Consider the following 23,266-nt stretch of genomic DNA (forward strand, 5'->3'; position numbering starts at 1 on the left):
AAATTGAGTTTCTTCAGTCTGTCTTTATAATGTTTCTTGCAACTTTTTGAATCTTTTATATTCCTTAGATTCATAAATTAGAGACATTTTTGTAATACATTAAGTATTTTCATTGTACTTTTTCTTTATGCCGAGATCAGTGGTGAATTTCTCAGTTACTAAACTTTTATACTGAAGATGGGTGTAATTTAGGAATTACTAGCTTTTTGTAGTCCATTTTTATGGTGACTTTCTGGAGAGCCTCCTGACAGCACATATATTTTTCTTTACTGTTGCCCTGAGAGTCAGGAAAAAAAAGGTGTGGACTCCTGAATCATACAGTAAATTCAAATGGAAATGAAGCCTGTGTTATTAATCGCTGATATAAACAACTGACACAAACATTAAAAATGAGTTATGAACTACTGACACAAAATAAGATTTTTTTTCCTATTTACCTAACAAAAACATACAGCACATTAAATGCTTAACAGAATCAAATATACGTCTGTGTCACCAAAAAATAAAAAATAAAAATAATTAAAAGTAACTGCTTTATTGTGTCAAATCTAGAAAAGTCCTTTGTTTTCCGCATTTAGTCAGACCCATTTGCTAAGTGGAAGGTAGAAGAAATCTTTTTTTTGACTGATTTGCATTAAGAGGCATTTCTTTTTTACCTCTGCTAATATTGGCTTAAATCCTGAATGATTTCATTATCTAAGTAAATGCTTAATCTCTTGAAAATCCTGCTAAACTCTTGCCTTCGCTGAAAGCTCTGATAATTTGTTGTAGTTAATTTTGTATTTAAATATATTACCTTTTGGTTCCACTAAATGTTCCTTGTTTTTCCTTTTTAATAATGGAGAGATGAATAAATACTAATTTGATCCCTTCTGTCATGTTATTTTACAGCTTTCTGCTGTTTGCTCCTACTAGTTTCTTCTTTAAGCCATACCATTATTTTTTTTTACAGTTTTTTTACATTTTTTTTTACAGCTGCAGTCACTGCAACTGTATGTAAGGTAAAATTAAATACTTATGGAAGTTTGTGTTTAATCCTGTTTTTCTACTAACATACCAGTATATCTGAATAATTTGTGCTGTAACTATTCTTTTGACATATGAAAGACCTTTTTCAATTGAATATAGAACACAGAATAGAATGAACATAGAGTAGTTTATAAAAGGTTGCAGAAGGAAACACAACTTTAAATTAATGTTTTATATTCTTACTGCAAATATGTGAGAAAGCTTAAAATATATATATATATATATTTTTTTTTCACTTGAAATGTATATCCTTGCTGATTACCTATTTTGTATCGCTATATGGGGGAAAATGCTATTTGTACCAGCTCTGGAAAATGCTGTCTATTTTTTTTGGAGTCTCTTACTGGGGCTATATTGCAAGGGAATACAATGCAAGCAGTTCAATATATTTTGTCCCTTCCAGAACGTTGGCTGCTTCATCAATGAGGAGAATATGAGAAAGCAAGGTGAAATCAATAGGGAGATAGGATGGCTTCCCATTAAATATAAACAAATCAATGTACTAAAATATAAACAGGAATATATAAGCAGGGAATGGCTTACAGAAACAAACAAAACAGAGAAAGTGGCAATGAAAGTTCCTCTATGCTACCTCTGTGCTCCGGCAATGTGGTTGATCCAAGAAGTGAAAAAAAATTCTTGATGTATCTTTAGCCTTTGTGGTCTGTCCTCGTAGTAGTGTTGCATGCTTGTTACCTTTTTACCAACTAGTTTGCCTGTGTCTTAGGAGACTTAACGTGAGATTCCTAGAACTGATTTACAACGATCTCAGTGTTGAGATTATGGCTCTAAAGAGAACATCCCTGAAGCCAGGTACAGAAGTCTGATAAGGACTTCTTTCCTAGTAGAGAACCTGTTGCCCAGTAGGATCTTATCCTATTTTCACATCTGTCATTGGACAATCTTTTGGATGTGTGGATACACACCCACTTCTTCATCTGTCGATGAAGATAGTCTTCTTGGTATTCATAATCTTTGCTAGAAGGGTATGGAACAGCCAAGTCTTTACAGATGATTGTTCTTATTGCTGCACAGTGAACATGCATTAAGATATGATGTGAGCACCAAGATGTAATGCAGTACCAGAAGCATGGAGCCACTCTCCATGATATGGGCGCTTTCCCTGGAAACTGTCTCTGTGGCATTTCTGAAGAAATTCTGTATCTCCCAAGGTCTGCAAAGAGGCCATCCAGAGTACTGTTTACCCTTCCACAAGATTTATGTGTCTAAACGTACAGTTTCAGCAGTTACACTTAACAAAACATTGCTGTAGTTGCTGTTATAAAAACAAAGGAGCCTACAAAGCTCTCTTCTAAGCAACATAATTGGTAAGGGCTTGAAATCCAGATGTGCGTATGGATGACCTTTGTGGAAAAAAAAAAAAAAAAAAGTTGAAGTAGAACACCATCCAGCAAAAGCTTTCACTATGCTGTGCTGACCATAGGCAGATTCACAGTTTGCCCTCTACTCTAGTGGAGTTCCGTTAATACATCTGAGGATCTGGAGGTTGAAAGGAGGACAAGTCTTCAAATACTGGTCTGATGGGCTGTAGTCACCGTGTAATGTGTCTTTTCAGTACCACAAGAAATAAGTCAGGGTTATATGTTGTTAAACTTTATTGTAGGAAGATTAGAACTGTACGTTTTCCACTGACTCCACCACTTCAGACTTTCAGGGTTTGGCTAGATAAGATGTTGGACAGTCTTGTCTAGGCCCTGCTTTTACTGTGAATGGCTGGACCCAGTAATATCTGAGGTCCTTTCCAACCTGGTCTTTCCTATGATTATACTACAAATTGGCATTCTAATGGCTGTTAATCTTCTTGTAATTAATTACTGGTTATGGTAATTAATTACAAGGTTACAATTTTCCTACAGAACGTACAGTCAGTGCTGAGAGCGGTCGTTTAAATGATTTGTAGAATATAGAAAATGCATCTTTACTTTCATGAGAGCTTTAACAGGTTGTTCTATGAAAGTGTTATCTTGCTGTTTCAGGAGAGTAAATTCAGGTGTTTCAAGAACAGGAAGCAGCATTTTCAAACAACTGTAGAAAGCATGTACTAGCTAGCACATAAAATAATTATTCAATCAACTTGCATGGTAAATACAACCGTTACGTATGAGTACTCATACTGAATCTCAAGCTTGCAGTTTCAGTACCTGTAAGTCTTGCTTAAGCCTCCTTCCTCTTGGTAGGAGGCTGGGGGCAGGAGTCTGCATCTATTGTTGCACTGAGAATTTTTTAAAACCTGGAGCTATTTTCTATATAGATATCTATATAGATAGTTTGTAATTATTCAGTTGTAAGCAGAGGAAATTTTTTTTGATGTGTAGTGGAAAGTGGCTTTCCTTGTCAGAATATATGTCTTGTTTATTGAAGTTGTATACATCTAATTGCAGGGAAAGATCAAAATGTGTAAATGTAAACTAGCCAATGTATGTGCTTGGGCTGTGCCTCCTAAAATATCACTGGAATAGAAATTAAAAATAGCAATATTTTGTTATTGCTCCTTAACTTGATGTTTAAAAAAAATGCTGCTGCTGATTGAAATAGAAGACTGCTAACTGGGCTCTTGTGTCCGGTCAGATAAGGACTTATCAGCTCAAGAAGCTAATGCTCCTCTGAGCATTCAGAATGTAGAACTAAGAAATTATTGAGGAAGGATGCCACATTACTTTCTGGCTTATACATACTTGACAGTGGTGTTACAGTTGCAAAACAAATATTTCTGGGGGATGTGCTAGTCACTAAAACTTTAATGAAAACAACATCAACTTCTGCCAGCAATGCAAAATTTAGTTCAGGAAGGAGGACTATTTGATGCAGATAATGAATCTGGATCATGGGAAGCAAAGACAAAACTTCATTTTATATACAAACAAATCCCCAGAACTGCTATTTAGAATCTCCTGAAAAACCTAAGCAAAATGTAGCTGGCAGTCCTTAGAGTTGTTAGAGCTTTATAAAGGTCAGGTGGTAGTTACTGTTTTGTAATTGCATGGAGAAAAATTGAGATTTCAAGGAAAAAAGATCTAGATAGAATTTATTTTTGCCATTTTAAGGTTAAGGACAAAACTTTGTGGATTGAAGCACTGATGTAGTATATATGCTACCTAACTTCCTAATTTTATAGGAATGAGATGGAGTGGCCTACTTAATTTCTGGAGGTCTGTGTCTTGTTTCAAGTGTGTACAGTATTAGTAAATTAATTATCAATTAAAAATTATATTACCTTCTGCTCTCATGGCTATCATAATAGCCTGAGAGCTCATGGCAATAGCCTTTTGCCACAAGCCCAGTGGTGTCCTTATTGATTTCTAGCATTGAAAGGATTACACGTATCACTTTTTTTGAATGAGAATAGAATGAATTCAGTATAGTTTTTAGAGCTGTGCACTAGATACAAGGCTGCTGAAATGTACAATGTTGAGCATTTGCTGTGGGTGCACTGAGTTCTACAGTGCCTTCCTGCATGATTTCCTCCCCCCCCATTTTTGTGGTAGAGTCAGAGTTCCTGAAGGTTATTATAGCATCACAGAAATAGGGGCGTGAGGGAGCAGAGGAGTTCTTACGTCTCCAGCCCCTACACAGGGATGGTGGAAGACAGATTAGGAACAGTTTTTTAAATAATACACCACGTAGTCTTCTTACTCAAAACTAGTTTATTTTTTAAAAATAAATTGAATGCATAGCACTCACAAAGATTCCATTGTTTTGGACATTTTGCATTTAGGAGCACCATTTTTCTTTATGCCATAAAAAACACATTTTGGTTCTAATAGTAAGAACAGTATTTTTAATGTACACTGCTAAAGCCCTTTTAAATAATACATTGAAACTGTTCAGTGTACATTTTCTGTAGTCATGGTGAAGCTGTAGTGTAAGAAAAAAACTCAGACTAAGTAATAAATTAAAAACAGACAGCATGTAGTGGATCTTTTTACAGTTGATCTAATGTCTTAAAAATAGTCAAAAATACCCTAATAAATGTAAATTTGCAGTATTAACTAACTGAATAATCCCCCTGCCCATTATAATTCCAGTGTTAAGTATTAGTTAAACTTTTATATATCAAATGCCTATGGGATAACTTTAGTAATACTCCAAAAAAGAAAAGCCTATACTGCTGCATTACAAATAAAGATGACAAGTTAGCTGACAAAGATTTTACAGAAAAGTTTGCTACAGGCATCTGCTGTTATTTCAAGTCATGGTCTATTACAAGACTGTACATTCATAGTTATCAGAGGTAGTTAGAGCACTGAGGACTTTGATATATAGCACTGAAACAAAATGAAACCTGCAGAAGGAAGTCTATTTCTCTCTCAAATGGGTAACAATTCTGAATAAAAAGCATGGCATCTTATGAGGTGGAAAATCTCTACTTAACACTACTCGCAGACCTGGGGAAATATTCATTAAGAGACAGAGAGGTGAGGAAAAAAAATTTGCACTTAAAGGAAGTAAGAATTGAACACACTATGCCTATTTCAAAGTTGATTCTCTAGAATAAAACAGAGAGGATTATCTCTTTTATTCACCCACCTATCCCCTCTTGACTTGCACATGTATGCTACAAAAGCCCACAACAAAAACTGGGATTTATGAAAAAAAAAGTGAAACAGGATTTCTTCTCCTCCACGATAAATAGGGTTTGTAGCACTTCATCACTCAGCTCCAGGAAGAAAGAGCACAGCCATCCTTCCTCCATTCTGAACATTATGGTAAGGCCCCCTCTCCTGTGATAGAGCATTCATCTTAACGCTGGTAACATATCTTAATTGCCCCTACTTTGAAAGCAGTAAGATTCACAATACTTCGGTTTCATTAGGTGGTACACACTAAGACAGGTGAGAAGGTGGTAAAAGACAAAATAACAAAAAAGCCTTAAGCCCACCTACTATAAAGAAATTTTGAAGTAGTAGAAATTCTGTCATCCATATCTCCTCCCATATTTTACTACAGGAGAGGCAGGTGTTTAAAGAAAAAAAAAAAAATCTCCAGTAATATCTTCACCACCATTTTCATCAAAGAGTTGGATGAGTGAAGCTTTCTACCCTCAGACTATCCACTCCACAGGAGATAGTGTAATTTCATTAAGTTACATAATTAGCACCTTAATTGTGATAAAGCAGTTCACTCTGCAATATATTTTGATCCACCCATTTAAAAGAGTAAATCTCTGCATTTTCTTCTGGAACTCCCAAATAGTAGAATAAGAAGTTGCCCCTGTATTACCTGAGAATTTTCCTCCATTGTAAGCCTGACACAGAGCTGGATTTGTAGAAGCATTTACTTTTTTTTTTTTTTGCACAATACATGTTGACAGTACAACTGGAGGATGCTTTGTGTTGGTTATTATTGTGTGTGCACTTACATGGAAAAATCACAGCCACTGTAGTAGTTCTGGTACAGTACAAGTTCAGCTGAAACTTTCTCTTTACTTCAATTACTCACTACCACACTGCTGGGCAGTAGTTCACATCTACATTCTGTGAACCCTAACACAGCCCTTTGGTACTCTGGATACAGACGCCCTGAAGAAAAGCCCCTCTATTTGCTATAGGCTCTTCCCTTTCTACCCTTCTCCCTCAGGCTATACCCAATTAAGTGTATAAACCAGCAGCACAAAGTAATGAGTAGAAAATTCCCTGAGTTAGTATGAAAGAATTACTTTAAACATAAAAAGGATAGGGAAGAAGAAAAGGAAAAACATAGTGTCTATCCTGTGAGGTACAAAACTTTAGAAACTATCAAAATACCACTTAACTCAAATGCCTTAGTCTAAAGCAAATGTCCAATACAAGTGCTGAAAAAGGGGCAAGAGTTATGGAGTTATGTAAATTAAGTTTGTTTCTTCCTGTGGTCCCCATGTATCTGGAGAAGTCTGGCATTCTATATATTCTTAAATTTCAGTAAATTTAATGTAAATGTTAATACTGTATGGTGGTATTATACAAACGTCTTCAAAGTAATACTGCATATCTCCTTCATTAAAACTTAAGTATGTAGTTAGTCCACAGCCATTTTTCTTTTGGCTGATATTTCAAAATGTGCATTCGAAGCACACAGTATTCCGAGTGCCTGAGGAAGAAGTTATTACTCCCAGTTATGTGCATTCTTTCAGATGTTCTGTGTGCTTATTTTTTGCAGTCTCTACTTGAGCTATGGTACTGATTGCCAATCCAGTTGCTTTTTCTCTGGAAAGACACTTTTTTAAATTCAATTTGTTGCCCTCAAACTTATTTGAGGTTAAACAAAAACAACAACAAAAAAATGAAAAAAACAATTCCCCACAATGCAACTTCCTGCCCCAAATAAAGAAGCACAAAATAAGTTTTGTACTTATCACCTCTCAAAGCAGGGAGTAACACAGGAATATCGTCCATTCACCTGGTAACTCCGGTTGTAGGAGACGCTTACACATGGCTTCACTTCTAGCGGAACAGCTAGTGACATAGCAGCACCAGTCTGTCCATGGCCTCTAGCCTGAACACTAGACTGTAAGGCAGCAGGGCAAGTCTGAAGTGGGTAAGATGCTGTGTGATTAGCTGATAGTATCTGTTGACAGTTCTGCTGTTGCGATGTCTGATGGTGATACTGTAATGAAGGCTGATGAGCTTGGAGATACTGGGGTATGTGCTGCTGAACGCTGGCCTGCTGGGGAGTTGGAGCTGGGGACTGAAATACAGTATGTTGAGCAGACTGAGCATGTTGTCCTTTTTGCTTGTTTGCTTCTTTCACATCGTTATCATGCGCACTGAAACAAAATGAGAAGACAGAATACATTAAAATGGATATGAAAGTCATTTTAAATTCCTTTGGATTAATTTAAGAGCACTAACAAATGGTGCAGTTATATGAAAGCATCCAAACACTTTAAAAAACATTTAAAAAAACAATTTAAAAAACAGAAAACCATTTTAGCATACCCTTTAAACTCATATAGTTTTAGAACTTGTTTCTTTTCAGGATTTCACTGAATTTTGTAGCAATACAAAAACTCATTTAAAGCTAAGTGCAATACAAGCAATACAGCAGTATCTAAAAATATCTGGCGCTTCATTGCACTGATTACCAGAACCTGAACTTTAAGCTTGCTTGCTGCTTTTGCCTCATTTAAATTGGGTATATGGTTTTCAAAAGACATGATATTTTGGCTTATTCCATGTTTAGCTTAAAATAGTCTAATTCACCCCAATTCCCTTTGATTTATACCTGCCTCAGATGTATCTAGACATACTCTTTCATTTGCTTTTATGCTGAGGTCAAGCAGGTGCCAGCTGCACAGGCCTAAAATCAGCTACAGTTCTGGTACCATATGGGGCTGATCTCTGGAACACAGGTCAACCATCACCAGTTTTTTTTTTTTTTCCCCCAAAGGGACTGCTAACTTTTTACGTTGCACTATAAGATGACTGTAAGGCTTCCCTGCCCTCCCACATCAAAGTGTGCCAGTGTGATACTGAAAACACTTCTACAACAGCATGGGCATGCTTTAGGTACTATGCCTTTCATTACATACATCAGCTGCAAGCCTGGGGTTTGTTGAAGGAATAGAACAGAGGTTAGATCAGAGGGTGGTGTTTAGTTTGTTCTTTCCAAGAAAAAAAAGTTATTACCTAATACCTGCATATAGACAAATTGAAATAAAAATTAACATTGCAAGCAGTTTACAGCAATTAAGCATACCAATAGATCAGTACACAGGCTTAAAAAAAAAAAAAAAAAAGCAGCTATTAACTTACATTAATAGTCGTTCAATACATGGCACCAGGAAGTCCCAGGAATATGCAGTGAGATGATGCAGTCGAGTAGGCCACGTTGGAGAGAGACGCAAGATAATCCTTGAAGAAGCTACGCATGCAGTAGCAACTAAAGAAGGGGCATAATTTAAAAATGCGTGATCTAAAATGAAGGGAAGAGAAAAAGATTTGTGTAAGTTGGACGTGGTCAGCTAAAAGAACAAAGGAATTGTTACCTGAAATTTGTAACTCACCTTGCAGTGATACTTCCAGAAAGTAATCAGCATATTTTGCCATATATAACTTAGTCTTCTCTAAGCAAACCATTGGCCAGCCATCATGAAGATCAGTTTCATGGACAGCAATAGAAAGATAATAGTCGATGAAATGAGCAGCAGTTGGGAGGCACAAATTCCACTGAAATGTTTCTAGCAACAATAACTCCATATGAAGCAAATTCTGTTTTGTTAGTACCAAATTCATGTTAGTCATACAACCCAAGCTGTTCAACTGCTCAAGTTTGGGAACACTGTCTTCCTTTTCTTCAAATTTACCTTCAGATGAACAGAAAGAGGAGGGAAAAAAAGGTTCAGCACGAGTGAACAGATTGCATCTGATGTCTGCATTGGTCATATTTCAATTCTACTATGTCAAACAAGTTTGAGACTTTCCCACAGGTGCAAGGACTTCACTGGAGACAAAAAGGAGCACATACTATAACGGGCTAAATTTCAGCAGATAATGTCAAACTTTGTGTTGGATATTGTGCAGTGGCATATTTCCTGTTGGTTCTTCTGCCCACGCACACAGATGCTGTTTGCCAAGAGCAGAAGTGGGCTGTATTATGCTATCTCTGGTACAGTATATGTTTAAGTTTTTGTCACCAAATTGTTGTATAACGTGTCCCTATTATCAGTGAAATACCACTGTGATGTGACTTGGCATACATAACACCACAGCATGCGACTTTAATCATCCTCCTACTGCTGCACACCCTTTTTGTTTTTAGAGTACAGCTCCATCTCTAGCCAGTGCGGCTCCTTTTATTGCTTGTTATGGTAGGCACGCTTTTGGATATAACTGGTAAGTTGCTCCAGCATTTCAAACAAGTGGATTTCAGCAGTGTATATCTGAAAACCCACAGAGCCTTATACACACTGTTTCAACTGCTAGTAGCTTCAGCTTTCCCTGGACTTTAACTTGTCAGGCCTGTATGGTTTGAGCCTGAAGCAAAATTGTATATGTAGAAAACCCATTAATAAGGGAAACAAGTGTCACATTTCCATACAGTTTGCCATATGCTTGTGCTATTTCAATTTCATTGCAAATTTTTTCCATCTTACACCCTCTATTCAGTTCTACATATGTTGTAAATGCACGTTTTTGGAGACTTTCACAGGACTGAACGTACTGATCATTTGCTTTCCCCCACGCCACCCCAGTGTTGGGAGCTACTTACATCAGGACATAATCCAACACCAACCCCAGTGAGTTAGTTTCTGTTTCCCACACTCTAGTAGCAATTACAGAAATAGAAGTTTCAGGGGTCACAATCATTTCTCTTCTTATTTCTACAACCTAAATAGATATATGATTTATCTAACTCACTGTATGGCTGACTAAATTGCTTGTTTGAGCCATAAAGGACAAAAGTTTAAGTGAGCATTTTGGTTTGTGCTTTCTAAACTAATTCACACGCTACTTCTTAGGACAAGGACTCAAGGCTCTCATAAGCTCTACTTGCTGCTTGTTACAAAAGATGGCAGATCTGATTTTTTTTTTTTTTAATAATAATACTCTTCAAAACATGAATTTCACTTGAAAATCTGGCATTATTTCAAAGACAATACACTTTCTTAAATGGATCAGACTGGTTTCTGAGGTCTGTTTTTTATAACCAGAGCCCCATCCTTTGGGAAAGGTGTCTGGTGACATCCAGCCAAAATCTACCTCCCAGAAGAATATAAAGTAACTCTCTTCTACTTTACAACTATTCAACAGAACAGTTATTGGTGGAGACAAAGTGCAATGAAAGGAAGCTGTATACCAAAAATAGAAAAACAGAGTGCTGAGGTGTTGACTGGCAGAGAAGGCCTAGAGCTACAACACAATGATCTCACCTTGTTTGAGAAAATGAAAATAGATTCAGAGAAATGGACTAGCAGAAACTGAACCAACAGTTAATTCTGCTACCAGAACAAAGCTTGGGCACTAGGTTTAAAAACAATTACCAGCAGGTATGCTGCAAACTACATCCAAATCTCTTTGGGGATTTCTGAAAGGACTCCAGAAACAGAAAGGTGGATACACACCACAGGAACCTAGCTGAGGTCAATATAAGCAGCACAGTTCATAACGAATGTTTGTAATTAATTCCCTCTTCAGAATACCATGTAACACAGGTGAATACACTGGTGATTGCATTTTGTATCTTACACAATACAGGATTTACATTAGCCTTAGCTTGCATAAAGAACACTTCAATTTATGAAATCTAAAGTATGCCAGACACATCCAGGACAATCAGCAGGGTTCAGTACAGTCTACCTACGGCTTATTTAGTTTCTTCCTTTGTCATAGGTATCTTAACTTCTTGCTTTCAGCACTGGTTCTGCCTATCTTGACATGTCCTTAGAAAGGCAGCCTTTCTATTCCTCTAGTCTCCTGCTAAATTTCATCGTAGAATAATTTACGTTTCCAAGCATAAACATCTTTTTAATTGCAGTTCATTTTTTCTTCAATGTTTTATCAGGTGCCAACAGATATCAAACCAAGAGTCTAAAAGAAATGCCCTACCAAGTGGGCCAAATTTATGTACACTAATCTGTCTACCTTTTGTAGCCACTATGCTTCCCCTTCTACCTGCTGTATCCCATCAAGTCACTCCTTGCATTTGGCAGTAGAACCTATATTGCTCTGGTTAAAGTATGGTGCCACATACTTACTTGCTAAAAGTAAACAGGAAAGAGCAACCACATGCAGCTGCTGTACAGATATGTCATAACGATCCATAAAGAGGTCCAACAGATACACAGCTAGATGTCGTGCAGCAGGACAGAGTCTGAACCGATTGCTCACGATGGCAATCAGATCTGCAAAGTATCTTCTCAGATGTAACTGGGGAGATTGGCCTTTGTAGGAGGGCAGCTTCAGCTCCTAGATGGACAGTAGCATGTAATTTTATTACAACCACCATTTAGTTTGTATTGCTAGCAAGCCAATACAGCTGATATTCCCACACTTATCATGGAATTTTCAGAGTTTCTCCTCCCCTTCTTTTTGTTCCCATAGTTTCAGCATTCCTTTTACAGAGCAAAACTTGTTTATTGTAGTATAAAACTGATAAATAACTTGGTTCTGCATAACATCAGTATAACTTAACATATTTTCCATTATGCAATCAATTAGAGTGACTTTCGTGCAATCAGTTAGAGTGACTTTCATTTTTACCACCTGTTATACCACCTCTACTGCAAAGCGCGTGTACCTCCCAGCAGGGAAGCAGCAACGGTATCCAAGTACCCCTCAGATGCTTCAATGCAAAGTCCAACAGCTTAACTCAGCCCCCTCCTGCTACAGTTTAATCTGAGCAACCAGACTTTGTACTGAAGTGTTTGCGTGCCCCAGTGCTGCTGAATCTCCTGCAGATGCCTCCAGGAGAAGGACACTAACAGCTCGCTGAAGGTAGAAACATTAAGAGGAAAGGGGCGTGCAGGGGTGTCATTGCTTGCAACATGCACATGTCTAACCCTGACAATCTGATCTCACCGGTGTTGCACTGATGCTGATTGCTGTGTGCTCTCAGACATTTAGTTGAACTTATACAAACCTCACACCGTCTGCAAATTGAAAGACACAAAAGCCCTACCAACACCACAGATGAGAAGTCTTTGGCATGATCTGTTCTGAATACAAAACTTGGTCTGGCACAAAGAGCGTTCCCCAGGCTCCTGCCTAGCAGCTACTCTCCTCTCCTGCATCCAGCAAAGCAGCGCTGCTGTCACCTCTTACCATATCAGTTATGTTGTGGAGCTTGGACTAAGCAGGATTTTGAGTGCAATTAAATCTCCATCGGAACAGGCTGGTGACATCCAGTTAGAAGTCAGTTACCTCAAATTTTTTGAAGTTTTAACATCAATGCAAGGGTCTGGAGCATGTTATTGAAGTGGGGGAAAGAACTGACAAAACAGCCACCTGTACCTACTAAACTGCGGAATTTGCGTCTCAAAGGACTGACTTAGTTTTAGTAATCGTTCCCTTGGAAGCACACAGATCATCCTGTTTTTCTTGTGTTCCTCCTTCCTCACCCCCTTCCAAAAAAAAAAAAAAGGAGTTGCTGTGGCAGTCACACACCTTCAAGGAGGACAATCCGCTCACTGCTGTAAGGCAGCGGGAGCACGTTTGTAGCAGGCTCGGTTGCTGCAAACAAACTTTCAAGCTGAGGCAGTGTTGGGTACCCAGCCACCCCCCGCGAGCAACTTCAAGTCAGAGCTGAAGCAACTTCAAAGAACCTGAAACTCTGCTGTTCTGCTGCGCTCCGCGCGTTTTGCTGTCATCCCGCCCGTAGCACAACACTTTACCTGAATGCGGCTCTGCCCGGGCACCCTTGCGGAGGAGCCAAGCGCACCCTGACCCCTTTCAAAGCGCGGGGGGAGGACGGCCGGGCTGCTCCGAGCTGTCAGGACGGGGGCAGCGGGCCGGGAGATGCCCTTCGGCCCCCTCCAACGGCACGGCCGGACCCCAACAAAACCCCGGCGAGCCCCTGACCGGGCAGCCCCCACCCCCGGAGCCCCCCAGCCCCCGGTACCTTGTAGCGCAGCGCCTGGTGGATGTCGGCCGCCAGCTGTCCTGTCCACCACTGCGCCTCCAGCTCCATCGGGGGGCGGCGGCCGGGGCCTGGGCGGAGGGGAGGGGAGGAAGCGGCGCTCGCTGGGGACGGGACGGGACGGCGACGGGAGCGGGGCGGGCGGCGCCACCCTCGCCCTTTCCGCGCTGGCCCCTAATTAAACGCAATCGGCCGCCGCTGCCGCTCCCGCCGCGGGGCCCCGCGGCCCCCCGGCCCAGCTGGCCGGCATGCGGGTAACAACTGCGGCTCGTTAAGGCGGGCACGGCGCCGGGCGATCGCGCCCCCAACAAAGGCCGGCGGCGCTGCTGCCGCCCCCCTGCCTCCCTCCCTCCCTCCCGCCGCCCCCCTCCCCTCACCCTACGCGGCGGCGGGGCCTGGCCCGGGGCACGTGAGCGCGGCGCGGCGTGCCCAGCGCTCCCCCGCCATCACGCGGCGCTGCCCGCCTCGCCCATTGTTAAAGGGCCGAGCGGCCCGGCGCGTGTGTACAAAGCCCGGCAGCGCCCTCACGCCGCCGCCCCGCCACCAATCGCCGGCCGCCTTACAGCGCGGCCCACCCGCCGCCAATCGGCGAGGGGAGCTCATGCGGGAGAGGGGAGAGCGCCGAGCTCCGCGGCTACGCGCGGGAAGGGTTTGGGCCCGCGGAGCTGCCGTAGCCGGCCCCGATAAAGGGCTGGGGACGGGGCCTGCTCAGCCCCTCGGGGGCTGTCCCTGGGGGCTCCCAGATGCTGGCAGGAGGTGGGGGGAGGGTCTCGCTCACGGGGCCGAAAAAGTTAGTGTACAGTTACACCTGAACTGAGTGAATAAAGATAACAGGCGCATCCTGAATGCAGCTGACAAACCCCAGCCTGGCTCCTTATTTCATTCCCTTTCTCATCGCCCTGCTCCAGCTGTGGGCTTTTTGGTGCCTGGGCTGCTCGTGGCAGCAGCTGTGCCTCGCCGAGCTTCTTCACACCAGGCATCTTAATGCCAGCCTGGCTTAGTGGGCTGCAAAAAGCCACGAGGCTGATCTTTGCTGGTCAATTCTTGCCTGCTGCTGGTTAAACTCTGGCAGAAAGGTTTGCAGTTGTAGGCATCCTCCCTCTAAATAGCCTACACCTGAGTGAATGAGCTTCTGCATTCCCAGAGGTTATTACCAAAAAGAGCTCCTCCATGAGCACCTGTTTCAGAAGGTCTTTTTCTAGCTCTTTTGCCCTGCTTGGTAATCCCGCTGCTTTACAGGTCTTCCAAAATAGTACTTCCAAAATACTTGGTGCTTTCTAGTGGTTCACATCTTTAAATTGCCAAACATCCAATCAAATAGCTAATGAGAATATAAAACCTAGTACAGCAAGTATTGCAAAGGGGAAAGGAAGAAATGCTTTGGATGCATTTTATGGTGAGGGAGTAGATTTGATTTTTCATTTCTACCCATGCTCAGACAAGACTCTTTAATTAAGAAAAGGGAAACCAACTTTTTGACATAACCAGTTTAATGACTTTGTAGTTGGGGCTGTAAAAGGCTTCTGCACACACACATGTCTAACTGGAATGGATAAGCCTGGGGATTTCGCTGACCTTTTTAATCCGAGGAATTGTGCTAATATGTGGAAGCCCTTGTTTTCAGGCTGTATTTCTCAGACTGCTTCCAATACAGCAGATTTTGTTATGTAGTGGAACATAGCTTTCTGAAGAACAAAAATATTTGAGAGGAGATGTTCATAACTTATGTGCATGCATATATAATTGAGAAAATACTTCAGCTATCTGAAATCTATGGGCTATTGAAAAAGCATCACTTTGGTTTTCTAATGGCTTTTATTCTCATCTAATTATGATTTTTTTTTTTTATAGGCAAGTGTGTGCTCACGCTAATTTTGACCTTTGTAGAGCAATTATACCGTTTTGAAATTATTTATTCTTAAAGAAAGGCAATGCAAAATGTTTATGCTTTGAGGGTAAGAAATATCTCAGCAACAGATTCCTAATGGGGACAGTCACTGACAACATCTTTATAGCCTTCAAAAATGCATTGCATGCTTGAAGAAGAGGAAACCAATAAACACCAACATGCTAAAACGTTGCTACAATGGGCCCAAACAGAGAAATGATGTTTCCACTCTTGCATGTTGGGAGAAATTACCGTCATTAGCACCACTGTCTCCCCTTAGAGCTTTCTAAGCACCAAGTCAATTAGTCTGTTTCTGTATTGTTAAGTGGAGAGAAAAAAAAAAAAAAAAAAAAAGATAGATGCTGGCTTATTTCTCAGATCTATGTACTTGTCTTGCCTGTGTAGGAAATGTCATCCTGATAAAGCTGTGTACTCTAAGAGGTATTTTATTTATGTGTCATACTTGGAAAAACAGTGACTTGTAGTTACTTGCCATGTTTCAGAGCTGAGCTGTGGAATGCTTTCCTTGTAATGCTTTCTTCATTATTTTTTTTTATTTTATTTTTTTTTTCCCAAATTGCTCAGCACCTATTACATCCAATTTTAATTGAGTTGTTGATCTTGTAAACTGTTACATGTCTGATTTCCATGCGATTGAAAGATAGGTTTGAGAAGAGCCTCACCATCCTGCCCATGGCCAGGATTGCTCTGGCATTCATTTTTCTTATCTTAGAGAAAGACAGTAAAACAAAATCACAATTTCCCTGAAGAGTGTATGCTAGTGCTTCAGTGTCCTTACGTTGAACAGTTTGTTAATGTTAGGTATAAGTGTCAAGTATATAAGTTTACTATCTATAAACGGACATTGAGAACTAATAATTGAAGGCTGTGTTGTCATGTCTCCCTTCTACCGTTAGTTTAGGCGAAGCAACCACAAACCATTTTACCTCTCCTCACAGGTCGTGTTATCTTAAACTTGCAATTGCTGTTCTTTTCTAGACACTTTTTAGATGGTTCATATCTATCTTAAGTGCATGATTGGAGCTAGAATGCAGTGAAGTTAGCTCAAAGATGTTTTTCATCAGAGGTGGCCTCTATTCTTTTCCTATAAAATCATCCTATTGAAAGAGCCAGAGTACTTCTGTACAGCTACGTTGTTATCTGCAGGAAGCATACATGTACATCTCTGCACCATGACTCTTGACTGGAAGAACTGAGAGTGTTCTTGGAGCCTCCAAACTTTATTGGGTAAGTGGATTCAGTTTTAAGTTTAAATGGGAGTGGGAATAGTGCTATTTGAAATACGTAAAATGTGGATAGATTAATACAATTTCAAATTTTATCTGCTTTTGGTGGTTAAGGCTGTGTACAGTACTCTAAGTGTTCTCACCTTAGTCCCCTGTGCAAAACAGAAGAAAAACAAATTTATTAAATCCTTAGAATAAAGAGAGGATGTTAATGTTTACTTTCATCAGGTAGTTAGGCTTTCATTAGCAAGAAACTGGAAGTGTGAAGTTTTCTGCTTAGGTGTAGCATATGGAACCTGAGAGAACAGAAAGCAGAAATAATTGTTATGAAACCATTTTAAATGCATATCCTCTCTCTGTGAATGGCCATGAATCACCTAAACAAATTCTTGTGTCTCGAGAGGGAAATATGATTGGCTGTGAAAGCTCCTGTCTGTGCTTTGAAAAGGTGCCAGGTAATAAGAAAGACCGTTATTATTGGAATTCTTCAAGAAAAATTATGACCCTGAACTACTTCCAAAACAGGGTATAATGGAACCTGTGAAATTTGGACTAAAACACTTGTTACATTTTTTTTTGTGGAATCTTCTAAAGAGAATGCTACTAAATTGTAGAATTTATGGATCTGTAATTCACAGATTATAGAGTTAACACAATTTCAGACATAATGGGTAAATTAATTTCTCTTTGTAGTTACTGGGAAGTTAGATCTGTATCTCAAGAACTGATGCATGTATTTGTGTTTAAGCTGCTTCCCCCCCTCCTAATTTTTTGGTGGTTCTTCTTGGCCTCTGGAAAAAAAAGAAATGTGGCTTTTAAAATACAAATTAAGAACTTGCAGGTAATTGCCTAGTTAAGCAAATATTCTGATCTTGAGAACAACCATCTCTCTACATTAGAAACTTTTTCTTTCTCCTGATATAAAAGGATCCATTTCTGGTGTATTGTTTTCAGTGTTAATGGTACATTAACCACAGAGTATCACAGTTTCTAAAGTCTGACGCATTGTTTTTACTTTCGTACCTGTTGTCATAAGATACATATTTGAAGTTTGGTTTTATCTTGACTGACAGAATTAAACAAATGAGTCACTTCAACCGTGTAAGTAGAGTCCAGGTTAGAAACTGAATTCTGGGATGACAAAGCACTGAAAGAGATATTTAAGCAAAGACTCAAACACTGTTAATTTTATTGGTTCTTACTTTTAGTTTGATGTTCCTTGGTGGTTCTCACCTGAATAAAAAATGGTACCTTAGATGGCATTTCTAAGGACTGCGTTTTTAGAGTTATAATGTAAGAAAATCTCAGTTTTCTGGAATTTGTTAAAAAAGAAGTTTCTTAAAAAGGAAATACCATCCAAACTTAGTTCCTGTGTTTTGCAGGGCTGGGAAAGTTAGCTCTGTTTTTGTTACTGTACTTGTTGATCTTATTTTCAAACAAAGGCTGTATTTGATGGCATTCATAGCAGTAACATTTCAAGGCCATTTAATTAAAGGGAATGAATCACTTTAAAGACAGGACTGTAACTGCTCACCCAGTTCTTTTGCAGCATGGTGGTAGATGAAATGTAGCGTGTCAGTTGTAACACTTCAGAAGCATTAGAGTGAGGGCTGCCTCCTACTGAAAACACTCCAGGGTTGTGTTTGTAAATGTCTGTACTGAATGTTAAAGGTACTCTATGGGTAAGATTTTCAAAGTTGTCTGGGGATTTGGAGTTCCAGAGTAGCTACTAAAATGTGATTATTGTTTTTGAACTTAGCTGGTAAATATCCTTTGGAACTGTTGTCTCTAGTTATTAATACAGTTATTAAGAGAGAAAGCCATTAAGAGAGAATTCTCTGGCCTGAATGATACATGCTTTTTGAGAAGACTTTTGATAAGCAATTTGGCTTTAAGTGTTTTCCCATCCTCTGGGAAGCAATTTTAAAAATGTGTGTCCATGAATGTTTTATTTGGCATTAGGATTAATGTGTATGTTTTTGGTAATGTGTTGGATGAAGGAAACATTCATATAAGTGGAATTGTGCTGACAGATATAATTTGTACTTAGGGGGTTCTTTTTCTTCTTTTTTTCTGCAAGACACACTCCCAGCTTAAGAAACAACTTCATCAGTAGCTAAAAAGATCCGAGGAACTCTGCATCTAAAGCAGATGTATATGCTTCCTGTTTGGAAGGTTTCAGCTTGTTTGACTGAAATTTAGGAAAGGTTACTTGTTGTGCAGTTAGCTCAGAGATGGAGGAGTATGGCAGTTAGTGATATGTTGTTGTTCCTGTCAAACATGTTTTGATTTTGGTTATATCCACAGAATTTAAGTGTAACAAAAAGGCCTGTTCCTTTCAAACTGAAGATCCAAAAAAAATTGTTGTTTGCTTTTTAAATATTTATTATTACTATTATTTAATAATATGCAGAAGGCAGCCCAGGCAGGGTCCCACAAAGTTAATGCTTTTGACTGCTGGTGGTTGCCATAGAGAACTACAAGCTTACATCCACAGGGGGACTTGGTCCTTGCAGTGCTTTGTGTTGAAGTAGTTGGTACTAGTACTTGACTAACTAGTTTTCTGTACCCAGGCACAAGTGGAAAACTTTACAGGTCCAGTTTCTTGCTAATGAGAACCTAGCTACTACTGAAAGTAACTATTAACATCCTCTGTTCATTCTAAGGGCTTACTGAGTTTCTTCTGAGTCTGTTCTGATTTATATGTGTGGGGTAAGGCAGCAGTACTTAGAGCACTCTGTTCTCTCTTACATGAGGGAAAGTTGCTATTACATCCTTCTGGAGCTCTCTCTACCCTAGGCTGAACAAGCCCAGTTCCCTCAGCCTCTCTTCAAAAGGGTGTGTTCCCGTTCTCAGCCATCTTGGTGGCCATACAATTAATTTTCTCCTGTTAGTCCATTACTTTGTTGTACCTGGGGGAGAAGGGAGTCCGAAAGCTGAATGCAGTATTCTAGATGTGGTCCGATGAGTGCTAAGTGGAGAGTAACAATTGCTTCTTTTGATTTACTTGCTGTTATCCTGGTAATGCAGGCCAGGTTGCTGCTAGCCTTCTTCAGTGCTGGAGCATGCTGTTGGCTCATGTTCACCTTGCTGCTGTGGGAGTCTTCAGCTTCCCTGTAGTGCTGTGTGGTTTAGCACTTTCTTCCAGGATACTTGCCAGGATCACAGCACGGTTTACTCTGTATTCATGAGGCTAAAAAAATAAATAAAAAAAGGATACAGTGCAGCAGGCTTGATGCTAGGGTAAATCCTGCCAAATCCAACAGGGCTTGTGTGTGTTTCAAGTACTGTGCTGTTTGATCCATTACTTAGAAGTGCTGCACCTTGTTCTGTTTTCTTGGTAGTGAAGAGCTTTTAGTTTGGGGTTGTAATGTGTAGGGATAGTGTATCCTAATATGAACATGGATCACAATGAGATCTGGGACCCAGTTCTGCAACAGTGATGACTATGGCAAATTCTGAATTTGATGTATCAGAACCTCTGAAAATAATCTTTGTGTCTCACTATGCTGAAAGAATTTGAGATATTTGTATTTGGGACATTTTACTGCCAGGTAGATGGTCATATATTGAATGAACTGAATAACTCTATATCTTGCTGGCTTGTGGATGCACCTCTCTCAAACTTTATGGACAACTAGACCCTTCACCACTACTTAATATATTCTTATGCTATTCAATGCATAATTACCTAGTCCCAACATGTCTAGTTGAGACATGCTTTTTTGAGATGTGAATCAGTGCTTTGTATTTTTACTCATTGCATTGTGACTCATTACACCCACTGCATTATTAAAAATGCAGAGACATACCTCTCTCTGAATATTGTTAAAAACACTGTGATGACTAGTTTAAAAAGCATGTTAAATGAGCAATCCAGTTGAAAATGTGCCCAAACAGTTTGGTTTCACGGTATATTATCAGCAGTACTCCCATCTGAAACTGTGACCCCATTTTGTGTTAGGGTCTCCATTTGGTATGGTTTCATGAACACAAGCGTTGACTTATATGAAGCCTGTGCCCTTAACAGGTGTTTAGCACCTTCTGGGAGGAAGGGGTCATTACAAATTTTATTTTTATTTATTTATTTAACTAAAATAATCAGTACTGACTATTTCTTTAACATAATGTGGAAGTAGACAGTATTAAGACAAGTTCTGCTCTAGGAAGAGAAGTGCAGTCTCCTTCACCCTGTTTAAGAAATGAGAGGAACTTATGAGTTGTGGCTCATTCTGCACCTTAAAAAACCTCAGACTTGGAGGAAATGTGCTGTCAGAAGAGTCGGTGTGCAACTGTGAGCTCTGCTTAGTGGATTTGCACTTTGAATTGTTGTGGTCATATACACCATTTTTTATAAACTCTTATGTTTGTGTTCCTGTTACATTCATAATTACTTTGAGGACAAAGTGTAAGAACCATCTCTTTTGTGCTGTTGGCAAAATGGAGTCATGTTCACTTAACGTTTTGAGTGAGAAACATTGCATATGAAAAAATTATACAAGCCTCAGTCTGAACTTACAGATATCAATATGGTAAATAAACAGTATCTTTGAAACACTCATATGCTAACATAATATTTTTAATTTGTTCAAGATTATCTTTGGCAAGAAAACAAGCTAGCACCTCATGTTTCTCCTCTCACTAATGGCCTCAGTCTTAAGAAATACCAGCTTGTGTTTTTTTTTTCAGTGGTGGTCCAACAATTTCAAAACAGATGATAAAAGTCAATCTTTCTGTTTGAGTCGTTGCTTTGCTTAGTACATGACTGTGATGAGAATAGTTATAGCTTCTAAGAAGTAATTTGATGAGTATTGCTGGGTGCTAGTTTTGCAAAAGTTTGTTACATTTTGAAACTTACTCTTTGCTTGAAAATGCTTGTAGAATTATTTTGAGTTTACTGTCCCTAATCTGCAGTTTGCAGTTTACTGTGTTACTTAGCTATTAAAGCCAAGTGGTGTTATTTTTAGTTCCTGAATGGATTTTTGCAAATAATCACAAGGTAAGTCCTCAGAGACTGATGTTCAGAGCAGTGCTCAGACACTGATACGCTTGGTTGGGGTTGCCACGGAAAAGTTGGCTTTTCAAACAGTATCATTGTTCATTGCTAGATCAACATATTGTGTTAGATCATAGGGGCTATGTATGGAAAAAAAACATGTCAGTTCAGACTGACTTTTCCAACAGTTAGATTTTACTGCCTGACTGTGTTTATTAAAGATTTCAGATAAGAACTTCTGTGGTGATGATCTAGAAGTGGAAAAAAAACAAACAAAACCCAATAACCCTCCATATTTTACTTAGATTTAAATTGATTTTATTATGAAAGTCGGAGGTATAATGCTGCAGACAGAGACACAGATGCTGGAACCAATTTGCATTGTGGTTTAATGAAATATTAAGTTCAACACTAGGACTCCTACAAGTGGTTTAAAAATGTGTTGCTGCATGACCCAAAGCTTTGATCTTGCATAACATTTCTCTGATACCTCAGCTTTGTTTAAAACCTTTAATTGGGTTATGCTTGTACTGGGTAGAATTGTCTATTAGTACTGCAGTTACTTTATACAAGAACAGGAATCACCTGTCCTTTAACAGTCAACATAAAGCTTACAGAAAATTAGAAAGGCAATGTAAGCTCTATAGTTTACACTTTTACTATTTCAATTAATTCAAAATGTGATATTATCATAGAATATTCTGAGTTGAAAGGAACCCACAAGGATCATCTAGTCCTGATATAGATCAAGTTTCTACTACTGGCTGACCAGTAGTAGAACAGCACAGAGATCTGGTATTAGTGACTATGGAAGCCTTATTTTTACATATGGATAAGAACATTTTTCATCTGTGTTTCTGAGTTTCACTTCCCTGTTTTGTGAAGAAGTTAGCTGTGGTGTAGTAACTGAGTGACGGTTATGTAATGCAATTACTGGAAGCAAATAATTCTGTAAACTTAACTCTTCCCAATGCTTTCATTGAAAGCAAATGAGTAGTGCAAGGTGAGGTGGCAGGCTTTGTCTTGAAGTGTACATAGGCTGGAGCAACTATTAATGTAGTTCCTGGAAACAAAAAGAAAATGTAGGCATTTATTATTTTACTCTCTCAGGAAAAGACAGAAAGTAGAAATTATTTTCGGAAGATAGAATAGCCGCCTTCTTGCTTGACTTTGTGGAGCTGTAATAGTTTGTCCAAATTCAAAGAAAAAACACAGAAGTAATAAAAGTATCTACTGGCTTTTGTTTTTGAGTTCAGCTTAGGTCATGCTGAGTATTATTTCATAGCCTTTCTCTCGTGGTTTGTGGGTGCTTCCCAAAGCCAAAATATATGGTTTTGGCTGATTAATGGCCTGCGCTTAGATGAGGGCAAGCAATGAAATATTCTGAGGTTGCAGAACACAAAGAATTGACAGAGCTCTCCAGCGTAGCTACAACATCCTCCTCCCAACAGGAGAAACATAATTTCACTGTCCCCATCCCCGTTGTGTGTTTCCCTTGAGGCTACTTCAATCATGGTGTAAAATTTAATAATA

The 23,266-nt window shown here is 39.4% G+C and overlaps 1 protein-coding gene across 1 annotated transcript; it reads right to left on the bottom strand.

Annotated features, from left to right (window-relative positions):
• Positions 1 to 6,328: 6,328 nt before the first annotated feature.
• Positions 6,329 to 13,653, bottom strand: CCNJ (cyclin J). Its single transcript, XM_032191666.1, has 5 exons — positions 13,585 to 13,653; positions 11,723 to 11,933; positions 9,032 to 9,331; positions 8,781 to 8,940; positions 6,329 to 7,792 (listed from the first exon to the last, which is right to left on the bottom strand). The coding sequence occupies exons 1-5, from the start codon at positions 13,651 to 13,653 to the stop codon at positions 7,381 to 7,383; spliced, it is 1,152 nt and encodes a 383-aa protein (XP_032047557.1). The 3' UTR covers positions 6,329 to 7,380.
• Positions 13,654 to 23,266: the final 9,613 nt, after the last annotated feature.

This window comes from Aythya fuligula, chromosome 7 (assembly GCF_009819795.1).
Source record: "Aythya fuligula isolate bAytFul2 chromosome 7, bAytFul2.pri, whole genome shotgun sequence".
In the NCBI taxonomy this organism is placed as follows: domain Eukaryota; kingdom Metazoa; phylum Chordata; class Aves; order Anseriformes; family Anatidae; genus Aythya; species Aythya fuligula.

What these genes read in the sequence shown, in the direction of transcription:
- CCNJ (XM_032191666.1), bottom strand. Translation starts at nt 13,653, where the DNA reads ATGGAGCTGGAGGCGCAGTGGTGGACAGGACAGCTGGCGGCCGACATC. An exon ending in ACCAGGCGCTGCGCTACAAG is followed by an intron (nt 11,934 to 13,584) that starts GTACCGGGGGCT and finishes CTGTCCATCTAG; the next exon opens with GAGCTGAAGCTGCCCTCCTA. An exon ending in TGTATTGAACGACTATTAAT is followed by an intron (nt 7,793 to 8,780) that starts GTAAGTTAATAG and finishes ATTTTGTTTCAG; the next exon opens with TGCGCATGATAACGATGTGA.